The sequence below is a fragment of the Ctenocephalides felis genome, unplaced genomic scaffold (genome assembly GCF_003426905.1).
Source record: "Ctenocephalides felis isolate EL2017-DRISC unplaced genomic scaffold, ASM342690v1 CF-g0.4_SCAFFOLD_01170, whole genome shotgun sequence".
In the NCBI taxonomy this organism is placed as follows: Eukaryota; Metazoa; Arthropoda; class Insecta; order Siphonaptera; family Pulicidae; genus Ctenocephalides; species Ctenocephalides felis.
In genome coordinates this window covers 35,030,362-35,044,165 of record NW_020537324.1, presented here as the reverse complement: position 1 = coordinate 35,044,165, position 13,804 = coordinate 35,030,362, and the positions used below count along the sequence as shown (strand labels likewise).

The window sequence follows — 13,804 nt, the reverse complement described above, 5'->3', positions numbered from 1 at the left end:
ACTGAGACTGGGTTAAAATTATAGATTGGAAAAATTTTAAGCGAAGACAGAGGAGCAATTGTTCTATTATATTAAATGTAACCGAAATTTGCAATTAGGGTTTCGCGTTAGTGAAAAATGAAAACCTAATTTTAGAATGTAGTTTATTTTAGTTTAATAGAAAAATTGTGTCAGATGAATTAAGTTGATGCTGAAATTAATAAAAAGTAATTTTGTTTTTTGTTTTTAGTAACTATTGAATAAAATAAAATTTGCTACTTTATTATAATTCAGTTAATTTGTATATTATGTAGAAGGCTAAATGTTATTAGAGGCCAATAATAATAAAGTAAAACAAATCATTATATACTAACCAACATAAAAATACATTTAGAAATATAAAATTAAATGCATTATATTCAATTTCTACATTTTTATTAATTTTATAAAAATTGATTCACAAATAAAAAATTATTTATGCAATATCATAGAATATTATTATTTAGTATTCTCCTCAATCCAATCCAAGTATCCAGAAACTCTCGTATAAACTGACGGTTTGTTCAAAGATCCGCACGGGATGTAACCCCAGGATACAATACCCAACAGTGTAGTCTGTAATGATAACCCTTGAATTAAGACCCAGAAAAACCAAAATGACTGATGTTTTATAATTATTCTGAAGTTTTAGAGAGATTACCTCATTTCCGTTGTATTGCACCAGGGGTCCGCCAGAGTCTCCGGAGCATGCGCTGACTCCGCCGGTTAAGGGTCCGGTGCAGATATTCAAGGGATGGAGTGGAGATGCTCCGGGACCTCCCAAAACCTTTTCGCACTCGGCATAAGATACAATTGGTTTGTTCACGGCCTAACAACAAATCGTATATTGGTTATCGTGCACAATCTAATAGATACCAATTTATTACCTGCAGAAGATTTGGATATGTGGGAAAAATAGTAGTCGAGGTAGATCCCCAACCGGATAAAGTCACCTGCCCTGAATGAGGTTCATCTCTCAAAGACAACTTCACAGCCTGCACGGCTTCATTAAATTTAAATGGTGGATCCACTTCAATCTGAAAAAGTAATCTTATTTATAACTAATAAAATCTTATTTATAAAACAAATTTATTTTTTACGTACCACTGCAATATCATAAGGACCGACGCTTCCTCCGTACGATTTGTGCACAAAGGTTCTCTTAAAGGCAGAACGTTGTTCAGTCGACTCGGTCTTGGACAGATCATGTTTTCCTGCTACCGCCTAAGAAAAGAAGCATAATCTTGGCACTTGTTATTGCATTACTTGCTTGAATAACTAATCTTACAACGTACCTCAAATCCATTTATGCCCATGATGCAATGCCCAGCGGTTATCACCCATTTGGAATTGTATATGATGCCGCCGCAAAAGTGGCTGCCAAACATCTGCAAGGACACTTGCCACGGGAATTGATGTAGGTCCGCTGTGTGGCCGCCAACCACTCTCGGAAAACCGTCAGGAAAACCGATTACATCCTCGTCTGAAAAGTTAATCATTCAATTTTTTAATGTAACTATGAATGTTGGAATAAATAACTATTTCATAGCTACAATTTTGGAAATGAATAATCGACTGCTTAAGTTTTCTTACCTGGTGCAGCTGTAACCGCAGCTACCAATAAAAAGGCTAATATAATTTTCATTTTTCAAATCTTGCTGTGATATGAATTGTTTTCATTGAAAACGCGGTATTTATAATAAAATGAATCGTGCAACTTTTTTTGATGCGTGAGATCGTATCTTCACCAGACGAACGATTAGATACTGACCTGCGTCTGGACCGTCTTATGTTTTGACTGTAGTCCTAACTCAAATGTAGCAGAGGATTAGTTTAGTATAAATATATATATATATATATATATATATATATAAACTATAACTATATATTTTTATATTTATATCTGTATCGAATATGATTATTATCTCTACTTAATCTATAAAATATTGTATAAGTACGTTGATTATCGACATTTTACTACGGCTATACATTTCTGTATTGCTTTCTGTATTAAAGTTTGTTTTCAAAATTTCAATGTAAATTTTATTTTGGCCAATAATTTTCAAATTATGAAGTCATTTGATGTTGCACATATGCAATATTCCTCTCTTTTGTTTGATATATTATTTAATATTTCCGCAAATCTAATATTTCTACAACTATTACTTTGAAAAGATAATTAACGATGTAAAAATACTATTACTTTGTTAGTTATTTCATAAATAATTTGCAATTTATTTTAAATTACTGTTCATAATCCTTTCAAGATACAAAGTCCTTTAGAAGTTGAGAATTCAAGAAAATTAAAATCAATATGTTATCCCTAATGAAAAGTTATAACTTTTAATTAAATATTTCGTTTCTAGCAATCTATTTAATATAGTATTCTTTGTGACTGCATTTAATTAAATTTATTTGTTATTCTTAAACTTGAGCAAGTTTTTATCATTACACTAAACATTTCTCCGAAGCAGAAAAATCTCGGTATTTTACAATATAATTAATGGCGGATGTGTAAATATTATTTATTTTGCTCTTGAATAAACCATATTTGTAACTTTTCAATTCACATTCATATTTATATATGTTTTATTAGCTGTTGCGATGATGTAAATTAACTACGTCAATTTAAAAGGCAGCATAATGGTTGGACTAAATGTATTTGATAAATTTATTATTACATTTTCTGTAATTCTGATATTTTTATTGATACAGCAATTCAGAGTAAGGGTTTTTTTACATGGAAACATATTGCTATCTTTATCTATATTTCCAGTGAAAATTGATATAACTACTGCCTTATATAAGGCTGCCCAAGGCAGGGGTTGAAGCTTTTGATTGGAATCCTATAGTTCTCATCTTGTAATTGAACACAATATAGTAATAAAAACATACAAATAGCTTTGACCGTTCTTCGATTATTGCTGTATTATAATTGTTAACCAAATTAATAACTTCCCGTAAGATAGTTCTAGTAATGGGCCGAAAATCGAAAATGAAAATTTCCGTGCGTGTGTGTGTCTTGTATGTCCACATTTTTTTGTCCAAGTTTTCGGGCGCACGGATCAACCGATTTGAATGGTTCAAAAAACATTCGATCCCTATTTATAGGGAGATGTGCTGATCAGTTTTTGGCAAAGGCATGTACGGAGATACGAGGCAAAGAGTGCAGAAAATACAAATCGAGTTTTTGAGAGAACGGAGTATCCGATTTGAATGTTCTAAAAAACATTCAGTTTGTAAAGATTGAAAGAAGAGGTGATTAGTTTTTATCAAAGGCAGGTCCAGCTATTTCGAAAATACAGAGCTAGATGTGCAAAAAATGACAGTTTTTGAGAGAACTAAGCGTCCGATTTGAATTATTCAAAGAACACTTTCTGCTTGTTTCAACAAAATAATTAATTGCTTTTGGAAAAAAATGTTTTTAATATTTTTTTTCAAAAGATTTTTATTTAATTTTTTTTTGTGTATCGAAAATAATTCAGATTTTAATTTTCATTCTGTTCTAATATACTTTAAATAAGTAATTTCAACTTTGCAATTCAGTTTATAATTCTTAAAAATATTAAACAATATTACAATATTTAAAAAAACCTATTTGAAAACACTTAATATTCCTCGATCATTTCGTTACGGTGCGGGAAGTTCCAGCAATTTGCCTAAAGGCACGATGCCATATACCACTAGTTGTTAGTTATTTCACAAATAACTATAGTTATTTAGGGAAAATTTTTGCAAAAACTGTACAAACAATACGCAATTAAACTAAGTTTATAAACGTGAGAAATATATTTCATAGAATATTTTATATGAAGTTTTGTATTATTAATTTATTGCTGCTTATTTGAATTATTAATTAATTTTGCTGCTTAAAAATAAGATTATTATATGATTCATATAATGCCGGGTAATATGTAAACAATGCACATTCTTTGTCTTCGCGATATGCAATTTGATTGGAGATAAGTATAAATTTAAAAATGATTGAAACGCATAATATAGTAGATAAGTGATTCATTCTTAGTACTTGATTTTATATAAATAGGAGAATGTGCCCACTTTCCTCATATACGACAGTTATTAACAAACATGAAACTTTATGTTTTTACATTGATCATCGCAGCCGCTGTTGCTGCACCAACAAACGGTAAGTTTTTGAATAATATTTAATCACATCTTATTTTAATCAACTTATATTTTTAGTTTTCTTCATTAATGTGTTTTATGTGAAGTTTGTGGAATAATATTTTGAAATGGTAATAAAATAAATAAAATTAAACTAGTGGTGCAAGGCATCGTGCCTCAAGAGAAATTGCTAGAACTTCCCGTACCAAAATTTAAATTTGTTAAAAACCTTAAAAAAATTATGAAATGTTTGAAAAAAAAAGATTTTTGTTAATTGTTCATTTTTTTAATGAACCTGACATTTTTTACATTTGAAATTTTTTGAAACATTCGAACATTTTTGATCGATCAAACTATCGCGCCAAAATGTTGAGAATCTTTTGAAACGCAAAGATATATAAGACTTTTCATTTTCGTTTTTTGCGAATACTATAACTTACTCTACTGGAAGTTAATTATGTATTAATAAATTATAAAAGACATTATTATTATTATTTGATGACTATGGATCAGAATTTGATTAAACATTTTTTAGTTCTTATATTGTATTGTATTTTCATATCTTTGATAAAATCTCTCATTTATACTTTTTACTTTTTCTTAGAAATCGATTGGATTGGCTTTCCCGAAGGTTTTCCTCGTGTAGTTGGTGGCCAGACTGCCAAACCTCACCAGTTCCCCTGGCAGGTTTCCCTGCAAAGGTCCGGAAAGCATTTGTGCGGCGGTTCCATCTTGAACGACAGGTGGGTCTTGACTGCCGCGCACTGCATAAGCGGAACTGAAAATTACGAGGTAAGACATATTTTTGTCAAAAAGAAAATTTATTTTTATTGTAATGTCGTTTTCGCCATAACATCTATTTTCCAATATAAATGAATATTTAGTTATTTATTTTTGAGCTATTGCTAACATTATATATTTCATTAATATTTCTATTTTATTATATTAATATTTATTTAAAATTCGAGTTTAACTCAGCTCCCAGACCTGTTTTAAGACAGACTACTCATTATTATTTATTTGAATTGACTGATAATTAATTTGTGTAGGCTGTAGTCGGAAAACACGATTTGTCGAAAAGCGAATCATCTGAGCAACGTTGCGCCTACAAGAGGACCATCGTCCACTCGTCCTTCACTGGAAGGGTGGGTCCTTACGATGTCGCTTTGGTAAGTTTTTCATTTTATATATAACATAATCGAGTTCTCATTGATAACGATTCGATCATTGTTCTGTAACTAATCCTATGCTATGTTAATACGTTAACATACTTTATATTCAACAGTAAAAGTTTTTATCAAACAAATTTATTTTGTGAATTGCTTCACTCACATAGTTACCGACCCCTTATATTGTATGATTATGCTTATGGTTTATAATATTTATAATAATTAAGTAGAGTAGTATTAGATTTATATTGCATAATTTAAAATAATAGAAACTCATTATCACTTACGTGATATTCATTGAATTAAATAATCATTAAACTATTTTTGTTACATGAATAAGCGTCTAAAATTTAAAATAATCAAGTTATGCTTCTAAATGGTTTAATAAATAATCAAATCGATGAATTTTATTTAAAATAGTTATGTACATGTTGAATATAAACACTTTTAAAAGTACATATTAATTGTATTAAGAAATTAAAATAGTAGATACATATTATTTAACTACAATGCTATCATGAATATGACAATATATTAGGAATGTGAATATATAATATATTGCAATGTTTACAAAATTGGATCAATATCTTGAATACTTTTCATAATAGTAATAACAATAAACTGTAAATAACTAATTTATAAATGTATATAATTGTTGATTGACTTTTTTTATTTTTTGATAAATCAGATGGCTTGTTAATTATAGCATACTTTATATCATTTAAGATTGAATTAGAAACACCTTTCAAATTGAACGATAATGTAAAGCCAATCAGACTTCCATTGAAAGATGAAGCACATTCTGGACAAGTGACGCTTTCTGGTTGGGGATCTACTTCAACTACCATCTTCCCCACTTACCCAAATGAACTACAGGTAATGAATTATATTATATGTTAATAGTTTTTGTTCATGCTAATTAATATTTCTAATATTTCAGTATGTTGACAAACCGATTGTTCCATATACTGATTGCGAAAATGCTATGGGCGGACCAGGAGCATCTCCTCTTGATCCTTTGAACATCTGCACTGGTCCCTTGACTGGTGGCATCAGTGCTTGCTCTGGTGATTCTGGTGGTCCACTTGTTCAATACAATGGCGACGATGTGAGTTATTATTCTTCAATTAATGGTCATGCAGGTTTTTAATAGTTTGTTAAATTTTCTTCATTATTTTCATGAAGGTTTTCATTTTCATTTTTTGTTTTATAATGAATAGTTTTAATACTAAAACATACATTGGCATCAAACATATTCAATCTTTACGGTGATTGAAACATTGAAACTTAGTGAGGTCTTCTGCGCTGCCTTTCTGAAAGTTAGTATCAAACTTTCTTTCATGTTTCAGTATTTTATATAAGTAACGTAAATTTGTCAACTTTTTTTGTTCGAAACTCATACCCATATCATAAACAATTTTGCGACACCAAAATCAATTCGATGGTACATTTACTTTTATATCAATTTCCACAAAAAGACACATAATACTCAGAAAAAATGATCAATTTTTAATCACGCAAAATAAAAGAAATAATATAAACTATATTCAAGAATCACATGTAATTACAAATTAAAAAATAGTGATCGGACTTGAAGATGAAATAAGAAAGAAATAAACAATTTTTACTTCTCAATTCTAACATTCCTACAGGATATTTCTTTCACACATCATTAGCTAAGCTTTATAATCTAATCATAATTGTTTTATCGCTCACAGTTCATAACTATAAGAATATTACAATCCTATTTCAGTTTTTTATAGCAAATCTTGATAAGTATCTATAAATGTCTGATTCGTATTAGTGTTTTGCGGACTACATGAATTATGTTCATTTTGCCACTTAATTGAATATTAATCAATTTTAATATAATATACTACCGTTTCATATTCATGAATTTTACTGACATTGTCTTACTTAAAGGTTACTTTACTGGGTGTAGTTTCTTGGGGCTATATCCCATGCGGATCTCGCAACAGACCATCCGTTTATACAAGAGTTTCTGGTTACTTAGATTGGATAAGCGAAAATACTAAATGAATTATTTTGACATAATTATATTATAAATAAGTTTAGTAATAATAATTAATAATTTAGTACAATAATTTTCTACTGCATTAAAATATATTTTTCTGTAATATGAATTCGTTTTTTTATTAACTAAAATAATGGCAAACTTTAATGTATATAGTTTTTAATTACCAAGAAAGACAGGAAATGAAGATTATTAGTGCTTATAGTTTCAAAAGATAATTATTACATTCTAATTATATTGACAGAGATTAGAACAGTAATTTTCAAAGTGGTCCATATGGATTCCCAGGGATCCATGTCAAGATTCAGGTGTCTATGGTAGTAGATACACAATACACCACGTTAATATCAATTTACTTGTATATTTCTATTTTTAGTAAATAGTCATATACAATATTTATAAATAAAACTTAAAACTAAATACTAATACTGTTCATTTTAAAAAAATGTGTAAGTTGTAGCATAAGTCGCATTCGATTTGTGGTCGCAATATGGTTGAACTTGTAAAAACCCAACATGCTGACTACTGGAAGACATGGCAATATTCGATGGCGATTGTCAATCGAAAGATAACTAGTGGTGCATGGCATCGTGCCTTGAGACAAATTGCTGGAACTTCCCATACCATGAAATATTTGAGGAGTTTGAATGTTTTCAAATAGATTATTATAAATATTTTAACTTATAAATCGGACGACGGCGTTTATACGCATTTACATAAAAAGTAAGTAAACAGAACTTAATCAAGCGGATTTAAGATGAAAGACTATCATATTTCTAAGGATTAATTCAAGAATTTTAGCTAGAATAGAAATTAAATTCTGAATTATTTAGAGATTCTAAAAAAATGCTTCTTTACACTCTCGTCACAAGCAAAATGTTTTTTGAACTATGCAAATCAGACGCTTCGTTCTCTCAAAAACTGCCATATTGCACTGTTAACTTCGTATCACGTAAAAAGCTGGACCTGTTTTTGTCAAAATTATTTTCCAAAAACTAATCAGCCCATCTCCTGATTCATAAGAATCAAAAGTTTTTTTGAATCATTTCAATCGGTTGATCCATGCGCCCAAAATCGTGAAAATATTGTACCCGCACAAAACACACACACATACATCAATTTTTCAACCTCTGAAAAGTAATAAAATGCCAAAAAGAGTACGCGTAAGGTTCACACGCGATTAAAGTAAACTTATTTGCCAGTGTACAAGATGGCAATTAAGTTAAAATAAATACATCGTATAACAATTTTGAATAATGTTTATTAGTAATATGGTAACACTCGTGATCACATATTTATTACTGTCAACCATTATACACATTTATATAATGAGAAATTATAATTTATATATTTATAATATTGTAATTAAAGTCATACTTCAGATATGACATGATCGGTTTGTCATTGTAATTAGCATTTAGATATGAACCTTCATTAAAGAAATGAAGTAATTGCTGATTAATAAATTCTATAATATTCGCTCACACAGTGGATTATGTTAAGCAACGCCTAAACAAATATTGTTTTCGGAACTTCACTCATCATGTAATTGTGTTTGAAGAACTTCATGTAATTAAAATTACCATACATTCATTGACAGCTTGTATTTTTTTTTACTTTTTCGCTGGCGATATAATCTCATTCTTGAACAGCTGTAATATGTCTCACCTAAAAAATATTTTCCATTTTATAACTTCAAAGATTCATACAAACTACGAATAATATATAAATAATTTCTAATCAATAAACTTACGTTTAGTACACAAATGTTTAATTTGTTTTATTATTAGGAACAGGGTAAAATATTCTTCTGATTCAGGCATTTTTTATTAAATCTACATTTGTATTATGATGTAACTTTAAAACGTTTATTTATCTATGCCGATTTTGATTGAGTTGATATCGGTACGCATACAGCGTTGATGCCGGTACGCATACAACGACAGATCTCTATTCACATACGCGACGACTAATCACAATCGACCCGTATAGAAATGATATAATCTAGAGCGAATGACGCGTTATTGGCACCCGACTCTTATCTTATCCTATCTGCCTTAACGCACTTCCGTTGCATTTGTACGAATTTACATCCTAGTTGCGCCTAAAGAAGTTTTACTTCAAAAATATTTAGGATTTTTGGGCGATTACTGTAACTCACCCTAAGGGAAGTAAATGAATGATTTAATAGTTGATCTCCTAACAAAAAATATGTAGACTGGACCCGGAAATGGGAAATTAACCCTTTCGACTCAGATGCTGCAAGTGGAAAGTGTTAAACTTCACAAAATTGTGGTCAAATGTTGATGGTTAAATATTTACTTTTTGCTTACTTTATTACACAACAAAATAGTTTTTTGAATTATTCAAATTACAGAAACTGCTATTTTTCGCACATCAGAGCTCTGTAACTCTGAAATGGTTGGACATGCCTTTGCCAAAAACGAATCAGCACGTCTCTTTATCAATAGGAATCGAATGGTTTTTGAATCATTGAAACTAGTTAAACCGTGTTCCCGAAATTGTCGGCGAAAATTTGTTTCTGAACACACACACACATAAATTCATTTTTTTTTTAAGGTATGCCAAAATGTTCAGAGACCTCTGAAACATTAAGATATATAAAAAAAATTTGATTTGCCCTACAGGAGGTTGATTAATTGCTGTATTCATGCTTGCTTTTCTTGTTCTTTCTTCCTATAAATTTATAAATTGTATGGAACATACAATAGGAATATATGTATTCAACATTCCATAGGATAAATTATTGAAATCGTCCAAAATCGAAATTGAAAATATTTGCATATCTTTACGTTTCAGGTTTCTGAACACTTTGGCATACCTTAAAAAAATGAATGTGTGTGTGCGTGTGTATTTTTGTATGGATACAATTTTTCGTTCTTGATTTCGGGCGCACGGATAATCAACCGATTCGAATAATTCAAAAAACATAGGCTTTCTAATACTGATGGGGAAATGTGCTGATTAGTTTTCGGCAGAGACAAGTCCAGCTATTTCGGGGTTACAGAGCTGATGTGCGAAAAATGACAGTTTTTTTAATTTGAATGATTCAAAAAACCTTCTTCTTGTGTTGACGAAACTATTGTGTTTGGTGAAAGCAATTTTTTTTATATTATTTTTTTATTTTCCAAAAAAAATTTTTTTTGAATTTTAATTACAGCTAAAATTTTAAAGCTCACTTATAAAATTGAAATAAATAATTTTAACTTTGCAATTTAGTTTATAATTCTTAGAAAAGACAAAATCCTTTTATTCCAATAACTCTCCTTCAATAAATTCTGTTCATTTACTTTTCATGTAAACTTATTAAATGTTATCATCCAGTTTATGTTCCCTTACATCTTGTCTATAAAATACGATTAATAAACATTTTATTACAATATATTTGAATACATTTAATATTCTTCGAAAATTTCATTATGGTACGGGAAGTTGCTGCAATTTGCCTTAAGGCACGATGCCATGCACTAATAGTTAATTATATGCATCAGAAAGCATATAATTAAGCAAAGCAAAAAATTTATGAAGTATGTTCAGTTTTATGATTAGGTTTAATTGAATATAATGAAATATATTTAATAAAATATTTGGTTGATTTGATAAGAATAACATTATGCAAAATTGGTGAAAACACAAATACTTTTAATAATATAAATGAAAACACTTCATATACTGCTATTTAATTTTATTCATTTTCTTTAAAACTAATTCATGAATAATACTAATATATAACAAATGTCATAGAATATCATTATTTAGTATTCTCCTTAATCCAATCCAAGTATCCAGAAACTCTCGTATAAACTGATGGTCTGTTCAATGATCCGCAAGGAATGTAACCCCAAGACACAATACCCAAAAGCGTTGCCTATAATGATAAATCATGAATAAAAACTTTGTAATTATTTAAAATTTTTAAAGAGCTTACCTCATTTCCGTTGTATTGCACCAGGGGTCCGCCAGAGTCTCCGGAGCATGCGCTGACTCCGCCGGTTAAGGGTCCGGTGCAGATATTCAAGGGATGGAGTGGAGATGCTCCGGGACCTCCCAAAACCTTTTCGCACTCGGCATAAGATACAATTGGTTTGTTAACGGTCTAACGACAAATAATATATTGGTTATCACGCACAATCTAATAGTTTTCATTTCATTACCTGCAAAAGATTTGGATATGTAGGAAAACTAGTGGTCGATGTAGATCCCCATCCGGATAATGTCACCTGCCCTGAATGAGGTTCATCTCTCAAAGGCAACTTTACAGCCTGCACGGCTTCATTAAATTTAAATGGTGGATCCACTTCAATCTGATTTAGAAATATTAGTTATAACTTATGAAATCTCATTTATAAACAATCATATTTTTTACGTACCACTGCAATATCATAAGGACCAACGCTACCTCCGTACGACTTGTGCACAAAGGTTTTCTTGAAGGCAGAACGTTGTTCTGTCGACTCGGTCTTGGACAGATCATGTTTTCCTGCTACCGCCTAAAAGAAGAATTTAGCATAATCTTAGCACTTGTTATTGCATTGCTTGCTTGAATAACTAAGCTTACGACGTACCTCAAATCCATTTATACCCATGATGCAATGTCCAGCGGTTATCACCCATTTGGAGTTGTATATGATGCCGCCGCAAAAGTGGCTGCCAAACATCTGCAAGGACACTTGCCACGGGAATTGATGTGGGTCCGCGGTGTGGCCGCCAACCACTCTTCGGAAACCGTCAGGAAAACCGATTACATCCTCGTCTGTGAAATTAATGATTCGATTTTTTAATGTAACTATGAAGCTTGGAATGAATTTAATTGCAACTATTCAATAGCTACAATTTTAGAAATGAATGATTGACAGCTTAAGTTTTCTTACCTGGTGCAGCTGTAGCCGCTGCCACCAATAAAAAGGCTAATATAACTTTCATTTTTTAAATCTTATTGTGATATGATTTGTTTTCATTGAAATCGCGCTATTTATAATAAAATGCATCGTGTGAATTTTGATTCATGCGTGAGATCGTATCTTAACCAGACAAATGATTAGATACTGACCTGCGCTTCGTCTGGACCGTCTACTCTAATATTTTGATTAGTCAAAAATGTATTCGAAAAATATTTTGATTTAAAAAAAATAATATAATTTGTATTCAAATTTATATCTAATACGATTTTTATCTCTATTGAAATCAATCAATAAAATATTGCATAGATTGATTGTAGATTAGCTATTACTGAGAAAATAAACTTTTTTATGTCTACAATATTAGTATTTTTTCTGTAACAAATTTTGAATAGTATTTTTTAGAAAAAAATTGGACTATGAAGTAAATTGTAAAATTTTATGAGCTGTTGTAAACTTATGTTTTAACATAACACGCGGCTTTGGCTTGTCTCTATTTGATGAATTTATAATTGCATGTTATGTATTTATATTAATGTCGGAGCGGTTATTTTTAACTTCCCGAAGGAGAAGCTTATGTTTTCATCAAAAAACCCGATTCGCTAATTTTATGTTTTCTCGACGTTTCAAGCCATTCTGAATCGAATGAGACCAAATTTGAAAAAAGTATGTGTGTGTGTGTATGTATGTGAACAGATTTTTTGCCGTAAATCGACGTTTTCTCGAAAACGGCTGGGCCGATTTCAAAAATTGAAAAGCCATTCGATGTATCTCGACGAGGACTATCGTTTGTCAGTATTGTGAGACGATCGGCCGAGCCGTTTCTTTATAAAAAGCAGACGATTTGTATTATTATTTTTTTGACGGTAGATACTATAGTCTTCTAGATCATACTAAAATATTACGTTCCTGCGACAATTGGTTTAACTTTGAAAATTCGTCAAAGTTTGCAAAAATTGGTATCGTTTTTTTGGCATTTGTCAAAATTAGACCTTTCATCGATGTTTTCTCAAAAACGCCTGAACCGATTTGAGAAATTTAAAAGCCATTTGATGTATTTCGATGAGGACTACCGTTTCTTTGTAATTTGAAAAAATGTGTTAAACATTTCGTCCACATTTGAGATCATCCTACCGAACCGATTTTAAAAAAAATTAGTGATTATATTTAGGTGAAAATCTACCGAGCCGTTTTCTTGTAATTAACTGTTGAAAAAAAAATTTAATCCGATTTTTATGGATTTTTTTTAAGCGATATATATCATGGTCTTATAAAACTTAACTAAAACTAGTTCTTTTGACGTTAGCTAAAATTAAAATTAGACGATTTACTTGGTATAACAATATAGTACTTAGTCTTAATAAACATACTAAACCATACCGGTTTAAATATAATAATAATTGTTGATTTATGAGAAGTTGCTTTTTGAAAATACTCCGAGTTAACGTGTTCGTTCTTTTTCAATTATGTGTAATAAATCTACTCATAAATTAATTTATATATCGGAAAGTTCATGTAACTTGCCTCAAGGCAAAATA

At 30.3% G+C, this 13,804-nt stretch overlaps 3 protein-coding genes across 3 annotated transcripts; 1 reads left to right on the top strand and 2 right to left on the bottom strand.

Annotated features, from left to right (window-relative positions):
- Window positions 1-477: 477 nt before the first annotated feature.
- Window positions 478-1,663, bottom strand: LOC113367133 (lectizyme-like). The gene is made up of 6 exons (XM_026608762.1): window positions 1,612-1,663; window positions 1,314-1,501; window positions 1,123-1,242; window positions 906-1,055; window positions 680-847; window positions 478-594 (listed from the first exon to the last, which is right to left on the bottom strand). The coding sequence occupies exons 1-6, from the start codon at window positions 1,661-1,663 to the stop codon at window positions 478-480; spliced, it is 795 nt and encodes a 264-aa protein (XP_026464547.1).
- Window positions 1,664-3,918: 2,255 nt separating this feature from the next.
- On the top strand, window positions 3,919-7,352 carry LOC113367132 (trypsin-2-like). Its single transcript, XM_026608761.1, has 7 exons — window positions 3,919-3,925; window positions 4,064-4,165; window positions 4,748-4,935; window positions 5,193-5,312; window positions 6,039-6,188; window positions 6,253-6,420; window positions 7,236-7,352. The coding sequence occupies exons 1-7, from the start codon at window positions 3,919-3,921 to the stop codon at window positions 7,350-7,352; spliced, it is 852 nt and encodes a 283-aa protein (XP_026464546.1).
- A 3,767-nt stretch (window positions 7,353-11,119) lies between these two features.
- Window positions 11,120-12,291, bottom strand: LOC113365812 (lectizyme-like). The gene is made up of 6 exons (XM_026607357.1): window positions 12,240-12,291; window positions 11,934-12,121; window positions 11,739-11,858; window positions 11,523-11,672; window positions 11,297-11,464; window positions 11,120-11,236 (listed from the first exon to the last, which is right to left on the bottom strand). Exons 1-6 carry the CDS (start codon window positions 12,289-12,291, stop codon window positions 11,120-11,122), a joined length of 795 nt encoding a protein of 264 aa, XP_026463142.1.
- Between the last annotated feature and the right edge of the window lie 1,513 nt (window positions 12,292-13,804).

Coding starts and splice junctions, on each gene's coding strand:
- LOC113367133 (XM_026608762.1), bottom strand. CDS start 1,663: ATGAAAATTATATTAGCCTTTTTATTGGTAGCTGCGGTTACAGCTGCA. Junction 848..905: donor CATATCCAAATCTTCTGCAG/GTAATAAATTGG, acceptor ATTTGTTGTTAG/GCCGTGAACAAACCAATTGT. Junction 595..679: donor TGCAATACAACGGAAATGAG/GTAATCTCTCTA, acceptor TTATCATTACAG/ACTACACTGTTGGGTATTGT.
- LOC113367132 (XM_026608761.1), top strand. Junction 4,936..5,192: donor GCGGAACTGAAAATTACGAG/GTAAGACATATT, acceptor TAATTTGTGTAG/GCTGTAGTCGGAAAACACGA. Junction 5,313..6,038: donor GTCCTTACGATGTCGCTTTG/GTAAGTTTTTCA, acceptor ATATCATTTAAG/ATTGAATTAGAAACACCTTT.
- LOC113365812 (XM_026607357.1), bottom strand. CDS start 12,291: ATGAAAGTTATATTAGCCTTTTTATTGGTGGCAGCGGCTACAGCTGCA. Junction 12,122..12,239: donor AGCGGCTACAGCTGCACCAG/GTAAGAAAACTT, acceptor TTAATTTCACAG/ACGAGGATGTAATCGGTTTT. Junction 11,465..11,522: donor CATATCCAAATCTTTTGCAG/GTAATGAAATGA, acceptor ATTTGTCGTTAG/ACCGTTAACAAACCAATTGT.